General features: G+C 34.5%; 2 protein-coding genes across 10 annotated transcripts in view; one reads left to right on the top strand and one right to left on the bottom strand.

Annotated features, from left to right (window-relative positions):
• LOC126975738 (zinc finger protein 573-like) overlaps nucleotides 1-14,063 on the bottom strand; it is a 358,061-nt gene that overhangs the window by 116,513 nt on the left and 227,485 nt on the right. Inside the window, exon 13 of one of the 2 annotated variants that reach the window (XR_007731784.1) lies at nucleotides 9,976-10,152. The exons of the other annotated variant lie outside the window; for it this stretch is intronic. The gene's annotated coding sequence lies outside the window, so the exon portion shown is untranslated. Of the gene's footprint in view, nucleotides 1-9,975; nucleotides 10,153-14,063 lie in introns of those variants that run through there. 2 annotated transcript variants of the gene reach the window in all.
• Nucleotides 1-14,063, top strand: part of LOC126975748 (optomotor-blind protein-like) — a 144,800-nt gene that overhangs the window by 97,732 nt on the left and 33,005 nt on the right. For 6 of the 8 annotated variants that reach the window (XM_050823770.1, XM_050823768.1, XM_050823772.1 and 3 more), the window contains exon 4: nucleotides 4,406-4,501. The exons of the other annotated variants lie outside the window; for them this stretch is intronic. In XM_050823770.1, coding sequence (XP_050679727.1) covers nucleotides 4,406-4,501 — 96 coding nt within the window. The remainder of the gene's footprint in view (nucleotides 1-4,405; nucleotides 4,502-14,063) is intronic. 8 annotated transcript variants of the gene reach the window in all.

Here is a 14,063-nt window from a genome sequence, read left to right as displayed (position 1 = left end):
GGTACCACAACGGCGCCTATTTATGCCGTGAAGCAGTAATGTGTAAGCATTGCTGTGTTTCGGTCTGGAGGGCGCCGTAGCTAGTGAAATTACTGGGAAAATGAGACTTAACATCTTGTCTCAAGGTGACGAGCGCAGTTGTAGTGCCGCTCAGAATTTTTGGGGGTTTCAAGAATCCTGAGCGGCACTGCATTGTAATGGGCAGGGCGTATCAATTACCATCAGCTGAACGTCCTGCTCGTCTTGTCCCTTATTTTCATAAAAAAATAAATTACGTAATAGGCCTTTGCTCTAGGTGGTTTTGGCTTCGTTTGTCTGATATTCAAATTCAAATATTTTTATTAAAAATAGGGTGTGACATCACTTATTTAGACTTAGTCAAAAAAACTACCACCCATTACAAAACGAATGACCTCAGACCTCAGAAGAATGGGCGCAACAAACTCACCATAATCTTTTGTAACGGTAAGAAACTTGTTGACATATTATATAATATAATAATATATAATATGGACACACTTTTTACACAAATTATCTTGCCCCAAATTAGGCATATAATATAGCATATAGCCTGTGTTATGGGTTGCAAGACAACGATATATTTAATACAATATACTTACTTGTACATACATAAATACATTTAATCATCCATGACTCGGAAACAAACATCCATATTCATCATATAAATGCTTGTACCTACCGGGATTCGAACCTAGGACCTCTAGCTTAGTAGGTAGGATCGCTAACTGCTCGGCTATACAGGTCGTCGAAGACCTCATTTAATTAGACCTCAAAAAACTTTTGTAGGTAAATGTTAATAAATAAAATCATATTCTATGTGTCTATCAATATTTGTGACAAACTTAGTATATACTATCGCATAGACGACCTGACAGCACAATAATGCCAGATATATATTGATTTGTCATTTGTCATTCAAAATACAAAGGAGCTTATATCAAGCATGGATGACTGTTTACGACTTGTCAATCAAAATCAGTAATAGTAACAATAAAATTGCTTACCTTTACTATTTTTTATGACAATAAGGGCCGAGACGTAAAGCTGATAGCAATTGATACGCCCTGCCCATTGCAATGCTGTGCAGGATTCTTTAAAAACCCAAAAATTCAGATCGGCACCACAATTGCGCTCGTCACCTTGAGACAGAAGATGTTAAGTCTCATTTGCCGAGTAATTTCACTAGCTACGGCGCCCTTCAGACTGAAACACAGTAATGCTTAAACATTACTGCTTCACGGCAGAAATAGGCGCCGTTGTGGTACCCATAATCTAGCCGGCATTCTGTGCAAAGGAACCTCCCGTTTCTGTGTTACTGTAGAGCAGCTGCAAAGTAAAACTATAAAATAAATCATTTGTAAACAATATTGATTACATAACATCTGAACAAAATAATAAAGAAATAGAAATAAAATAATGTATATGTGTGTAAGTTTACATATTTTCACAAAACACACACATACGCGCTTTCACGCATACCTACACAAACACACACACATAAATTAATTTTAAATCAATAAATTAAGTTAGTAGTGATGCAAACTATGATTATGTTCTTTTAACTTTTCAGTTTATTCATTAAGAATTGAAATGGAGGAAGAGCGGAGTCTTTAATACAAGCTACTTCTTGTAACTAACTCTAGTAGGCTTCATAAGATACATAATAGCTTTAAGGGTAAATGTATACACTTCTATAATAAAGTCCCAGCCACTATTCAGGCATTATCTATAAATAAATTTAAATGTTTTATAAAAAAGGACTCTGTCGTAAATCCTATTACTCCACTGCTGAATATCTAAATGATCGGACAGCCTGGGACTAGATTGTGATTATTTTATAGCGATAGAAATGACTGTACAATATTGTATATTTTTATTGAAAAGAGTGGAAAAAAATAATGCTGGGAGAGTTTCTTGCGTCACTTCTGCTCTCTCAGAGCGCCATTTGTTTCCGAAGCGGTAGTAGTATCTAGTAGTTATTAGAAATGACATCAATAAGAATTCTAAAGGAATCAATTTTGAGAAAATAAATGCCTTTTATATCTTTATGCCTTTTAGTTTTGACTGCCTACCGGAGGAAACTAGCCCAAATTATGTTAATGTCTGTGTTAAGTAATGTAAATAAATATATTGTATTTATTTTTTATTTTTTTGTTGCTGTATCTTCGTTAGAGATGCTCTTCTATCTCACACGCTGTTTGTCTAAACGTTACTATATTTTTAGTCTATGGTCAGACAAATTATCAATTGGCCAAAATAAGCACAACGAAAGTTGAAACGCTCATAAATTTTAAGTAAACCCAACGCAATATCATTATGCGTCGCATTATCTTGTTAAAATCCGAGAAATCCCGCATTACCACTAAATATACCTTAATTACATAGACACGTGCTAATTACCATGCGTAGATAATAATTTTCCACCATTACCGACAATTAAGAGCGCTGGCAACATCCATCAACTCAACAGAAAAAATTCAGATGTTATCTATGACACAGATAGTACATTAATTCGAGCTAAACATTCGAATGTCGGGCAATTATTTTAAGTTTTTTACATTTCATTTTTAGCTGTTACAATGCATTTCTAATGGTGGCTCCCACTAATTGTGTAGACAGCAAACATTATTAAATAAGTATAGAAGTAGAATTTGAGATACGTTTTTGAAGTTGTTCTGTTCTGTTTGTTGATTTATAGAATGGTTTTACTATACTTTTGTCTACAAATTCAAATTCAAATATTTTTATTCAAAATAGGATGTGACATCACTTATTGGAAGTCAAAAACTACCACCCATTCCAAAATGAATGCCTACGACCTAAGAAGAATGGGCGCAACAAACTCAGCGGGCTGTTTTTTTTTCATCGAATAAATATGTTTACAAAGTAATATTGTACAATTAAACTCATATTTAATAGCCTGAGGGCGGTCACTCCATTCCCAATCTGTGCATTCCCATGCTGTGGTATCATTAAGAAAGTCATTTATGTTATAGTAACCTTTACCACACAAACGTTTTTTAACTATTCTTTTGAATAACGTTATACTTTTGTTTTGAACATTTTCTGGGATATTGTTGTCAAACTTGTTGATGGTATGATAAATATTTGCCATGGTATCTTGTTAAACAGGGTATCTTATTTTAAAATTATATCTTATCATCCTACAGATGCATGAACCGCATGCATGTATTGCTTTCTGTTTGACTAATAAAATTTTGAAGAGAAAATGAACCACACATTACAGATAAATGGGCTGTGAAATACGGAAGGCTTGATTTCCATGTGAAAATAATCTTGTGCTATAATAAAAAATATATACAAATGATTTAAGTTTTCTTTAGTGTTAATTCCGCCAATATTTGCTTTTAAACAATTCAACACGTGTTTCGCCTCTACACGAGGCATCCTTAGGACGTGTTGTCTTGCCAAAATCTGGCACGAGACTCAATTTCCAGACTGATTTTGGCGAGACAACAGTGGTAGGCATCCTATGCAAAGAAGTCTACCACTGGTAAATGACCTTATTCGCCTATAACTCCAAACACAGCTAGGATAGCATTATCAAAGAGTTCCGATTTCCACTTTCTAGCCTCATCACCAATCAGTTTGATCTATTTTTATGAGAATATTATCAATTTTTTTCGTTATATTATAGCCACTGAACTATATTGTCGGCACGCATGAAATACCTAGAATAATAAAATTGCCATGGACATTAATAATGGTCTTATTGAACAGTGCCAATCCATATATGTACATTTTTGTGTATACAATGCTTGAGTAGCTGATGTATCCCTCAACTCCTAGATTCCATCATCAGATTATGATATTAGTAGTCAGAATACCAATCCACATTACCTATAGAATGAAAAAAAAAAGTTTTAACAAAAAAACAACCGACTTAAAAACAGTATTCCAAAACAATAGATATAATATGCACTAAAAAGTATAAAAATAATTGCGTATTTTTATACAATCTACTTTATCAATCTAATTCTAGTTACGATGGATCCTCCTTTTTTGAAGTCGGTCAAAAATCCAAACATTCACGACGGGAATTTTGAGTTAGCAAATAATCTCCATCTTCATTTGATAGGTTCATAAATTAGATTTTTCTAAGGGAACCCTACCATCAAGTGGCCTAACCACTCGTCTGCCCGTTGCCAACATAAAAATTGAATAAGTAATTGATATATATTTTTTTATCGAAAGAAATGGTGGTGTGTTTTCTTTTCAGCCAGGCTTTATAAATATAGATATAAGATTGGTGGTTATGGCTTTTAATTTTGCTATTTTAGTGCGCACTAGGTTGTCAATTTTCAATATGGCGTCTCCCGCCCTTTTCTTCTCATACTAAACATCATTTTTCTCTCCTTCGTAGGAGCTCATCTATAGCCAAAGCCAACGGATGTTGTCCAAGTTGCTGTGGCCAAATCCAACGCCTAGTGCGCCCAGAGATCCCCACTCAGATCATTTGGTTAGTAAACATTTTATTTTTTTTATTTGCTTTAAAGGTTCTTAATAGCTTAGAAACTATTTCGCAATTGATAAGTTATAGAAAAAACTTTGCCCATTTAAAAAAAATTGATTTGAAGTTGACTTCAGTAATAATATTTTTATGCGGGAAAAAAGCCTCTCTTGTGATCGAGAATTTGCATGACACTTTTATATTTTTTTAGTTTCATACGTTGATCATTTAAATCTTAGTACTATTATAATTATAGTAACTAAGAATCTTGACTTCAATTAGTTACATATTTGAGCCTTAAATCATTTATACGTCTAGGTAGACTGTGACAGTTGGTAAAACGTCAAAAAAAATGAGGTTGACAGCTAAATCTCTATTTTGAGCAATTCACGCGCACTAACAGAAAGTGACATACAAATTGCGAGTGTAAGACGTAGCCTATCACGCACACTAAAGTATTAAACTTGGCCTGTTTTCATCGGTTATTAGTAATTAAATTCTTTAGAAAATTTTTGATGTTCAAATAAAGTTCAAATTACCGTTAAATACTCCGCCCTTATGCTAGAGGTATTTTAATATCCGTAAAAAATGATCGATTATGGAGGCAGATGTTAATGATTCTATTATTTATGTTTGGGGTTTGTTTATTATCTCTTCAGTTTTTATAATGCTTTTTAATACAAGTAACTTAATGCGTTAAAGAGAGTCACTCGAGCATGTATATTTTTGTGTGAATAGGTATGTCTGTATTGTAAAATTTATATCAATACTTGCATAATAGTTTAATAAGATAGAATCTGATGTACACTTTGTTATATAGGAGCCTTAAACATGTTCTCTTTTAGTACAGTCAATAACAAAAGTAATTTATTATAGTAATGTGGCAGTACGCGTCTATGCATCAAATTAATTATAATGATAAGTTAATAGATAATCATGAAACACAGAAACCCACTGTTTTTTTGAAGTGAAAATCATTGTAATTTGAAAGTCGATGAAACGAAAAAGAGACAGACACATAAATTCATAATATTTTTAACGTAGGAGAAAATGAGACAGAAAACATTATACAGTGTTTTGGTACAAGGCGACCATAGTAGAAGAAGCGATTGTCTTATATGACGCAAGTATACCTTAATATATTTTGAAGTCATGCGCACGACGTATTACTACATAGACACCAGAAGAACATAAATATAGCGGTGATAGTGATATCCTTCATAGCGGTTGAAATTATGTTCATACTAGCAACATGTACCAGGACTTCATATGCAGTTTAGAGGTTCATGCACAAAGCAGGTTTCACTTCTGACATGTTTAATTTGTACGCACGCTTTTTTTATCCATGTTAAAATAGTCCATATGGGACAACATATATACTGATGGTTAGAGATTATCGTACAGTAGAAGAAGACGTAGTGGTGCCGGCTCTAGAAGATGTACAGCTTAAGGGAACAACATGCAACTCTTTTCTATTAGTCGAAAAACAATACATACAAGAGAATTATAATCAGCGCAAATAGCCACCTATCATTAGTGCTATTTTTATCTTTGTCACAGCAGCTTGGAATTGAGATCGTGTGCTAAGGTTGAACCATGTCCGGAGATTGTTAAGCCACGAAATACGCCTTCTTCCGGATGGACGCTTTCTCTGGATTTTCCCTTGCATGATGAGTTGGAGAAGGTCATATATAACATTACGCACTATGTGACCAAAGTACTGCAGCTTGCGTTTCTTGACAGTTTTCAAGATCTCTACCTTTTCGTTCATCATCTGCAAAACCCTTTCATTTGATATTCTATCCGTACACGACATCTTCAGAATTCTACTGAACACCCACATTTCAAAGGCCTCTAAGCGGTTGCTCATATTTTGGGTTAAGGTCCATGATTCCTCAACGCCACCAATACAAAAAAAAATTTAAAGATACTACATATGGTAAACAGAAAGAATAAAATAATTCTTCATACAGATTGAATCGGAATAGCCAAAACCACAAAATAAAAGACAATTAAAAAAAAAACTATTCGATTATATTCTCTTTGTTTTAAAAATCAGTAAACACAAAAGAAGACGGCCGGAGGCGCCAGCAATCATCACACCAAGGTGTCTGTAACTAATTATATGGCAGAAAAACACTTCTCAAACCCAAATATTTGTTGAAAAACAAAACCAATACAATCCCAACTTTAACACCAATATAATATAGCTCCGTTTCGCTTTACAATAAAAATCTTGTTACGTAAATGATATATTAAAAAAGGTCTCAAAGAATTGGCGTAAAAACGGCCTTAATTAGGATATGATTAGGGGTTTGCTCTTAACAAAACTAACAAGGCCTAGTGGATGATTGGTGTAATAAATAGTTATGTGTCGTTAGGCAGCTGTCTGTTCGACTGTTTGTTTATGGCCCTGTTTTGACATATGCTCCGGATGATATAATTATAATTCATAGATGCCCAAAACTCAATCATCGTACCTATATAAAAAATATGTCATGTCTATGTATGTGTGTATCTATGTCCCTGTAATGTATTGAGAAAATTTTTCATTTAATTTTTTTATATTGACGTTCTTTAATACAAATTATCATGCCCTAAACTAGGTATAGCCTGGGAAATGTTTTGCAAAATTACGATACGACTTACTTAAACACATATAAATACTAAATTAACATCCTTGACTCGGAAACACACACAATATTCGTCATATAAATATTTGCACTTATCGGGATTCCAACTGTGACCTCTATCTCCAATAGGCAAGCTAATTAACCACTGGACTAAGTCTTTTAGAGAAAAATTGGGATTGGAGAAATATAGATATAATAGAAATATAGATTTATATAGACTTTCAGTTTAAAATATAGTGCTCCAGCACTGATTACAATTAATATATTAATTCTAATCAGTGAGGCAATTTCTGAGTTATGAGTGCTAGCTATAAAAACTTATTTAAACCATTTATTTAAAAAAAAACAACACTGGCAATATTTCCACATAGGATAGATTGGCTGATCCGTTGGCCGAAATTCACAGCACTTGGTTTTCCAGTAGCCCTATTGGAGCCTATAGATACTTTGGATGTTTTCCGCGCCTCTGGGCCCCACGGGAAAAGTGTCTCGACACCAAACCGACACAAGACCGACACATTTGCGTCGTTTGCTGTCTTTGGCAGGCCCAGCACCAACTGAAGTTGCTTGGACATGAGAACCCGCACCCCACACCTGCACCTTATTATCAATAAATAAAAATTACTTATGAAAATAATCATGGAAAATTGTTGTTGAAACAATAATGCTTCTCTGGACTTAAACTTGATACTGCTTTGATTAACAAATATTTAACTGATCTATTGTACTGCATAATTTTCAAAAAATGGTTTTTGTTCTTCTTCAAAAGGAAGGTGTAACAGTCCCTTATATAATTATATATAAATTAATCTAATCTCAAATAGTTCACGAAACATTTATACATAAATATAATATATATATAGTTAGCCAATAGTAATTCCGAAAAAGCCATTTAACTTTTCAATTATTTATAACATTAAGGGACGAGACGAGCAGTAGGTACGTTCAGCTGATGGTAATTAATACGCCCTGCCAATGCAAACAATGCAGTGCAGCTCATGATTCTTGAAAAACCCAAATATTCTGAGCGGAAGTACAATTGCACTCGTCACGTTGTTAATAAGATGTTAAGTCTCATTTGCCCAGAAATTTCACTAGCTACCGCGCCCTTCAGACCGAAATACAGCAATGCTAACACATTACTGCTTCACTGCACAAATATGCGCTACTGTGGCCCATACATAGCCCGTATACTGTGCAAAGGAGCCTACCACTGGTAAAATTCACTTCACTAACTCAAAACAGGAAAAGAAAATCTAAAAATAAAGTCTTCGCTTGAATATTATCTTTAAACTTCTGTATTAGTCTTTCAGAGTTCTTTTCGAGCTTTAAGATGTACGTGATTTTACACCCTGTATATAAATAGCCAATTGGTATGATACCTAGAATGGCTCCGGTTGTTCTATCTCGCTTCCTCTCAAGATGTAAAGCCGCTCGCAGCTAATTCCATTATATCGCGGCCGGGAAACCATACCGCGATGAGCCGTCCTTTTTGTCCATCCGCCCGTGATCATTCCTCGCATTTTTAAACGTACGCTGCTTAATATAAATCAGTGGCTATAACGTATAATATAACACCAGCCTTATATAGACGAATTTCCATTTGGGCCTAAAATAGCCAACAACTTTTTTTTGGAAGGGCAATTTTAAATAAGTATCACTAAATTAACTTTATCGCTCGTATGATTTCAAAAATTACAAGCATTGCGTATTCTGAGTAATTTCTGATAGAAAAATTTGCCAAAATTTCTATTGGCTTATAAACAGGAATTCTTTCAGTCCAAAATTTTGCCACGCTATGATTGAAGGAGATAATTAGTTAAATTTATTATTATTACACTAATAATAACATAGGCATATAATTAATAGGCTCTATCTTCTCTCGTATTCATTTAAGTCACTACTTTTTAGTTGTTCTGGTGACGTGACGTATTATTATCTATACATAATACATGTCATTATCAGCCGGAAGACGTCCTGCTGGACAAAAGCCTCCCCCATAGATCTCCGCGACGATCGGTCCTGCGCTGCCCTCATCCAACGTATTCCGGCGATCTCTAGATCGGTCAATCTTGTGGGGGGCCCTACCAACACTGCGTCCTCCGGTACGTGGTCGCCATTCAAGGACTTTTCTGCCCCACCAGCCATCTTTCCGTCGAACTATGTGCTCTGCCCACTGCAACTTGAGCTTCGCAATCATTTTCCGTAAAAATAACCTTTCTGCCACCAACTCAAATTCCATCTCTAACAATGAATTTATTTATCGTGTTTAGTTCTTAGTATCGTATTTAAACAAGAACAGGTTTATTCTTCAAAATTAAAAAGTATAAACTATATATTTTACTGCTATTAATACAGCAAATACACACTCCGTATTCAAGGATCACAGGATATAAATTTTCTTAGGAATCGTTTAACCGTTATAGAATATAGTTAGTATGTACCATATACAACCTGATGTACCAGAGTCAGAAAATATGAATTCTGCACCGAAAATATAATACATTTGCCAATTGTCATTTTGATCGATTCAATGGAATTTCATTTATGTATAATTATTATTATATATATATGCATGCAGAGGAATCACAGGAGCGTTGCCGGCCTTTAAGGAAGGTGTACGCGCTTTTTTTGAAGTTACCCATGTCGTAACGTCCCGGAAACACCGCACAAGGAAGTTCATTCCACAGCTTTGTAGTACGTGGAAGAAAGCTCCTTGTAAACCGCACTGTGGGGGACCGCCACACATCCAGATGGTGAGGATGATATCCTAACTTGTGGCTTGTCGTGCAATTCGGCGGCAGGAGTTAGGTAAAACAGCTCTTCGGAACACTCCCCGTGATAAATGCGGTAGAAGACACACAATGAAGCGACGTCTCTACGCAACGCCAAGTGATCCAGCCGTTCACAGAGTACTGGGTCCCCGACAATTCGAGCTGCTCTGCGTTGCACGCGGTCAAATGGATCGAGCTGATACTGGGGTGCGCCAGACCAGAGATGACAGCAATACTCCATGTGTGGCCGGACCTGCGCTTTGTACAGCGCTAGAATGTGGGCCGGCTTGAAGATATCTAAGTCTTCTATAATCTTTATAAGACAGTTATCACAAAAAAGTTAAACATGTGTTGAACACTTCTTTTAAAAAAGTTCTATTACAAATCTATGTCATTCTGTTGTTTAGCGTTCAACAATCTTTAGACATTGCTTATATTTAAATACGAGTTGGAGTTTGTCTAAGGTGTGTCTAACGAATAGATCATATTCTTAGGGAAGATTTAGATTATATGATGACAGCTGACAAAAAATGCGTTCGAAGGGAACTTTAATTGTTCCTGTACTCATCAGTTTATGCTTAACGACGTTTTAGTTAAACACTGTTTTGTAATAGAAAAAGATAAACTCCATTTTAGACGTCGTCATTGTTAGGTCAATGACGTTATTATAGTTAGATCACTGTCTAACAAAACACGTGTCTAAGCCACAATTAAATTTATTTTTAAGTTAATAACAGTGTAAGTGATTGTTGTAAATAATAATGTTACATCCAACAGATGAACAGATCAATGTAAGTATAAAATACATACGTTATTAGTAAGCCTATAATAAAAAGATCCCATTAATATCGATATCCAATCAATTATTCCCCAATTCACCCTCGTATCACCCCTAAGCCCTGGGGAAGAGGATTCTGCACTCAAAGGCACTCCGTCCTACTTACATTTTGTAGAAAATACATTTTTGGTACACTTTTATGCTTTGGATTTATATTTTGAAGCATTTTTGCTGCTACAAATATTAGGAGTATATTATTATCTTAAATAATCAATATACTGTCATATAAAACCAATTTGAAAAGAATGTATTTAAAACAAAATAATTAGTTTGACTAAGCTGTTTACGTAAAAAGACTCTTAATTGGGTTATTTTCTGTGTCAGTTCATCTTCTTACACCAGTCCAGTCGCCTGCTGCAGGCATCGGGAAGCAATAAAAAAATTAATTCAGAATAAATATTTATTCATATACTGTTAGTACATTATTTATCTTAAAATCTCTGCCACTGATGAATAAGTTTAAATTAAATTGAATATTGAACTAAAATTAAAACATAAAAATACTTAGTACAATTTTTACAGGCAATTGTTCACTCATGCTTCCTACACTCTGTGCTGTGGTGTTTCTTCTGCCTCCATGCGTTCCTTGTATAAAGGGCTATCTGTACACCAGATGCTTGTTCAAGGAAAACTTACTAGTTAAAAAACCAAAAATTTTACGTATTTAAACATCTGATCAGGTTGCGGGCAAACCTCTTTGATATTCGTGGATGTGCATTATTTGTTTGCGTGCATCCTTCACTGTTTCTTCATTTAAGTTAAGTTAAGTAAGTTCCCTACGTATTTTGTGCAGCCATGTTTCGATCTGGTTGGGGTTGATTGTTGTGATAATTGTTGCATTCAATCTCAGATCCTCTTTTAGAAAATTGTCTTAAGAATTATTATTACATGGTGAATTGCCATGACTTTTGAGTAACTCTCTAATAATATAAGGACAGCGGTTATGGTTTGTTCCGTACTGTCTATGCCGCTATCTATCTCAATAGCGAAGCTATCCATGTAATTTATTCAAAAATATCAAATTTCATCCCCTATTTCTCCCACCTAAGGTCTGTTAGATCACATAAAATTCAAAAGACCTCTCGTGAGATATACCTTACTATCTTCATTTAAATCAGTTCATTACTAACAGAGAAATCAAGTAACATACACACGATATGTATATACACGGTATAATATGCATGCATTGATAGAATCTGTAAATTTTAAATCCCACATCTTAGTAAAATAGTTGATAAAGGATTATAACGCATATTATTTTTATTGAATTCAACTATATCGTCGCCTGACATTGTGCTCAGTTGAAATTTGATTTAACGGCCTCAGAAGTTGTAATTCTCTTCAAATCTTACTCACTTAAGATCGAAACTTAACGCAAGCATATTAAGACACTCATTAGTGGAATAACTTATGACGTCAGGGAAATTTAAGTCCTAGAATACACCGGCTTATTCGCTTTTGAGTGTTTAAGCTCAAATTCAAAAGGTGATTTCAGCTGCTGAAACTCATAAAAGAAACCTTTTCCAACTAGGTATGAAAACTAGAAAAATCACGTTTTTTCAAAGACGAGTCTTAGCTAAATCCTATCGGTTTTTTGTCCCCAAATACCAGGGTTATTATGTTTCAACCAATTAATGGTTTAACTTAACCAAATTAAAATAACCAGTGCAGTTTCTAGGAACGCTAAATATACGAGTGTTTACACGAATTTCTCGTTTAAAAGTAAAACAAAGTAATAAAAGTATTAGAAATATATAGAGAGAGGTAGAGTAGTGGCGCGAGGCTATATGAATAGTTAGCTTTAAAATAATGATGGAGTTATTTTTAATATAATATAAAACGATTTTAAGTATACCAATTTCTTGTGAAGCATTTATTTTTATGTGTCTTTCTTATCCAAATACTCATCCACTGTCAGTAATTACATTATTAACATACCTACCTATACGAATGGTAAGAAATGACATATGTATATTATTAGATTTTTTTAGGTATAGGTATCAATAAAAACATGCATAATTTTACCACAATTTCTGTGAGAAATAAAAAAGATAAAAGGACTCCTAAAATATAGACACAAAGGCTTTTATTAAGTACAACAAACTTATACTTGCAATTGTGATATTTTACGGGTATTACATCCCACAACAATACCTTGTGATCTATGCCAAGTGTGTCATTATATCACTTGAAAACTATCGCTAAAACCTTTTAAAGTGAATCTACAATGGCACAAACATTCACCTCAAGCGCTCAAGTTTACGCGCGTAATTTTATTAAAATGTAGAACTGTATCTCAATTATGTAGATTCATAGAGAGTCTCGTCTCACAAACGCTTAAATATACCTCTTAATCTGTCGGCGATTTAGCACTTGACGTAAAAGGGTTTTATTCTAAGCGGTTTTCTTTGTATCTGTTAATTCGGATTGTCGTTCAGGGAGACTGTAATGGATCGGAAGTCGGAAAACTTAATATTGCATCCCCTTGTGTGGAAGTGCCTTTGAAACTCTGAAGTATAACTGATACTGCATTTTTGATGCTTTTATTAAGCACTTTGGGGTGTTATTTACGTTATGGAATAGGACGATATTGATCACCGCTGACACCAGAGGAACACAGGATCGTTGCAAGTCAAGACCTAATAAGGTAAACGTTTTTTTAATGCTACCATATCGCATCGTCTTGAAAACACCACGCAAGAAGGCTTATTCTATAGATACTAACTTCCCAATCGCACTAACGCACGCCTTACATCTATACGGTGAGGTCAATATTTAAGTTCGTGGCGTGTTGAGCAAAGAAATCAGCTAAAAAAATCACGAAATTGATTAATTGACTATTGAATATTTATATCAGTGCTTACTAACTAATTATAAAAAGCAGTAAATAATTTATATGTAGGTCCAGAAAGGCTATTTCTACAACCCTACTAAAAATCAGGTTAAACAGCTATTTGGAACATTATAAGAATTCCCCGTTATAAACGCGGTACAAGACACCCAATAAAGCGACATCACTATGCAACGCCACGCCATCAAGCCTTTAGCCTTTTTAACTTCTTCACTGTTCGATTACTTGCTGAAGGATATTTGCATGCTAAGGTAAACACAACAATTGTAATTCCTTTTATTTTTATTGGTACTTTGTTGCCATTTGACATTTTAGTCTTTTCTACATTCATTTCTAAGCCTATTTCTTTTATAATCATTCTGTCCGTAAGTGATTCACTAAATATGACTATATCATCCAGAAATCTTAGGTAGCTCAAGCAAAATAGTGGTCCGAAAGGTTAGGAGCTTTGTAGTTTCAGTTTAATTTAATACTT

This window comes from Leptidea sinapis, chromosome 37 (assembly GCF_905404315.1).
Source record: "Leptidea sinapis chromosome 37, ilLepSina1.1, whole genome shotgun sequence".
Taxonomy (NCBI): Eukaryota; Metazoa; Arthropoda; class Insecta; order Lepidoptera; family Pieridae; genus Leptidea; species Leptidea sinapis.
This window is presented reverse-complemented; position numbering and strand designations above follow the sequence as displayed.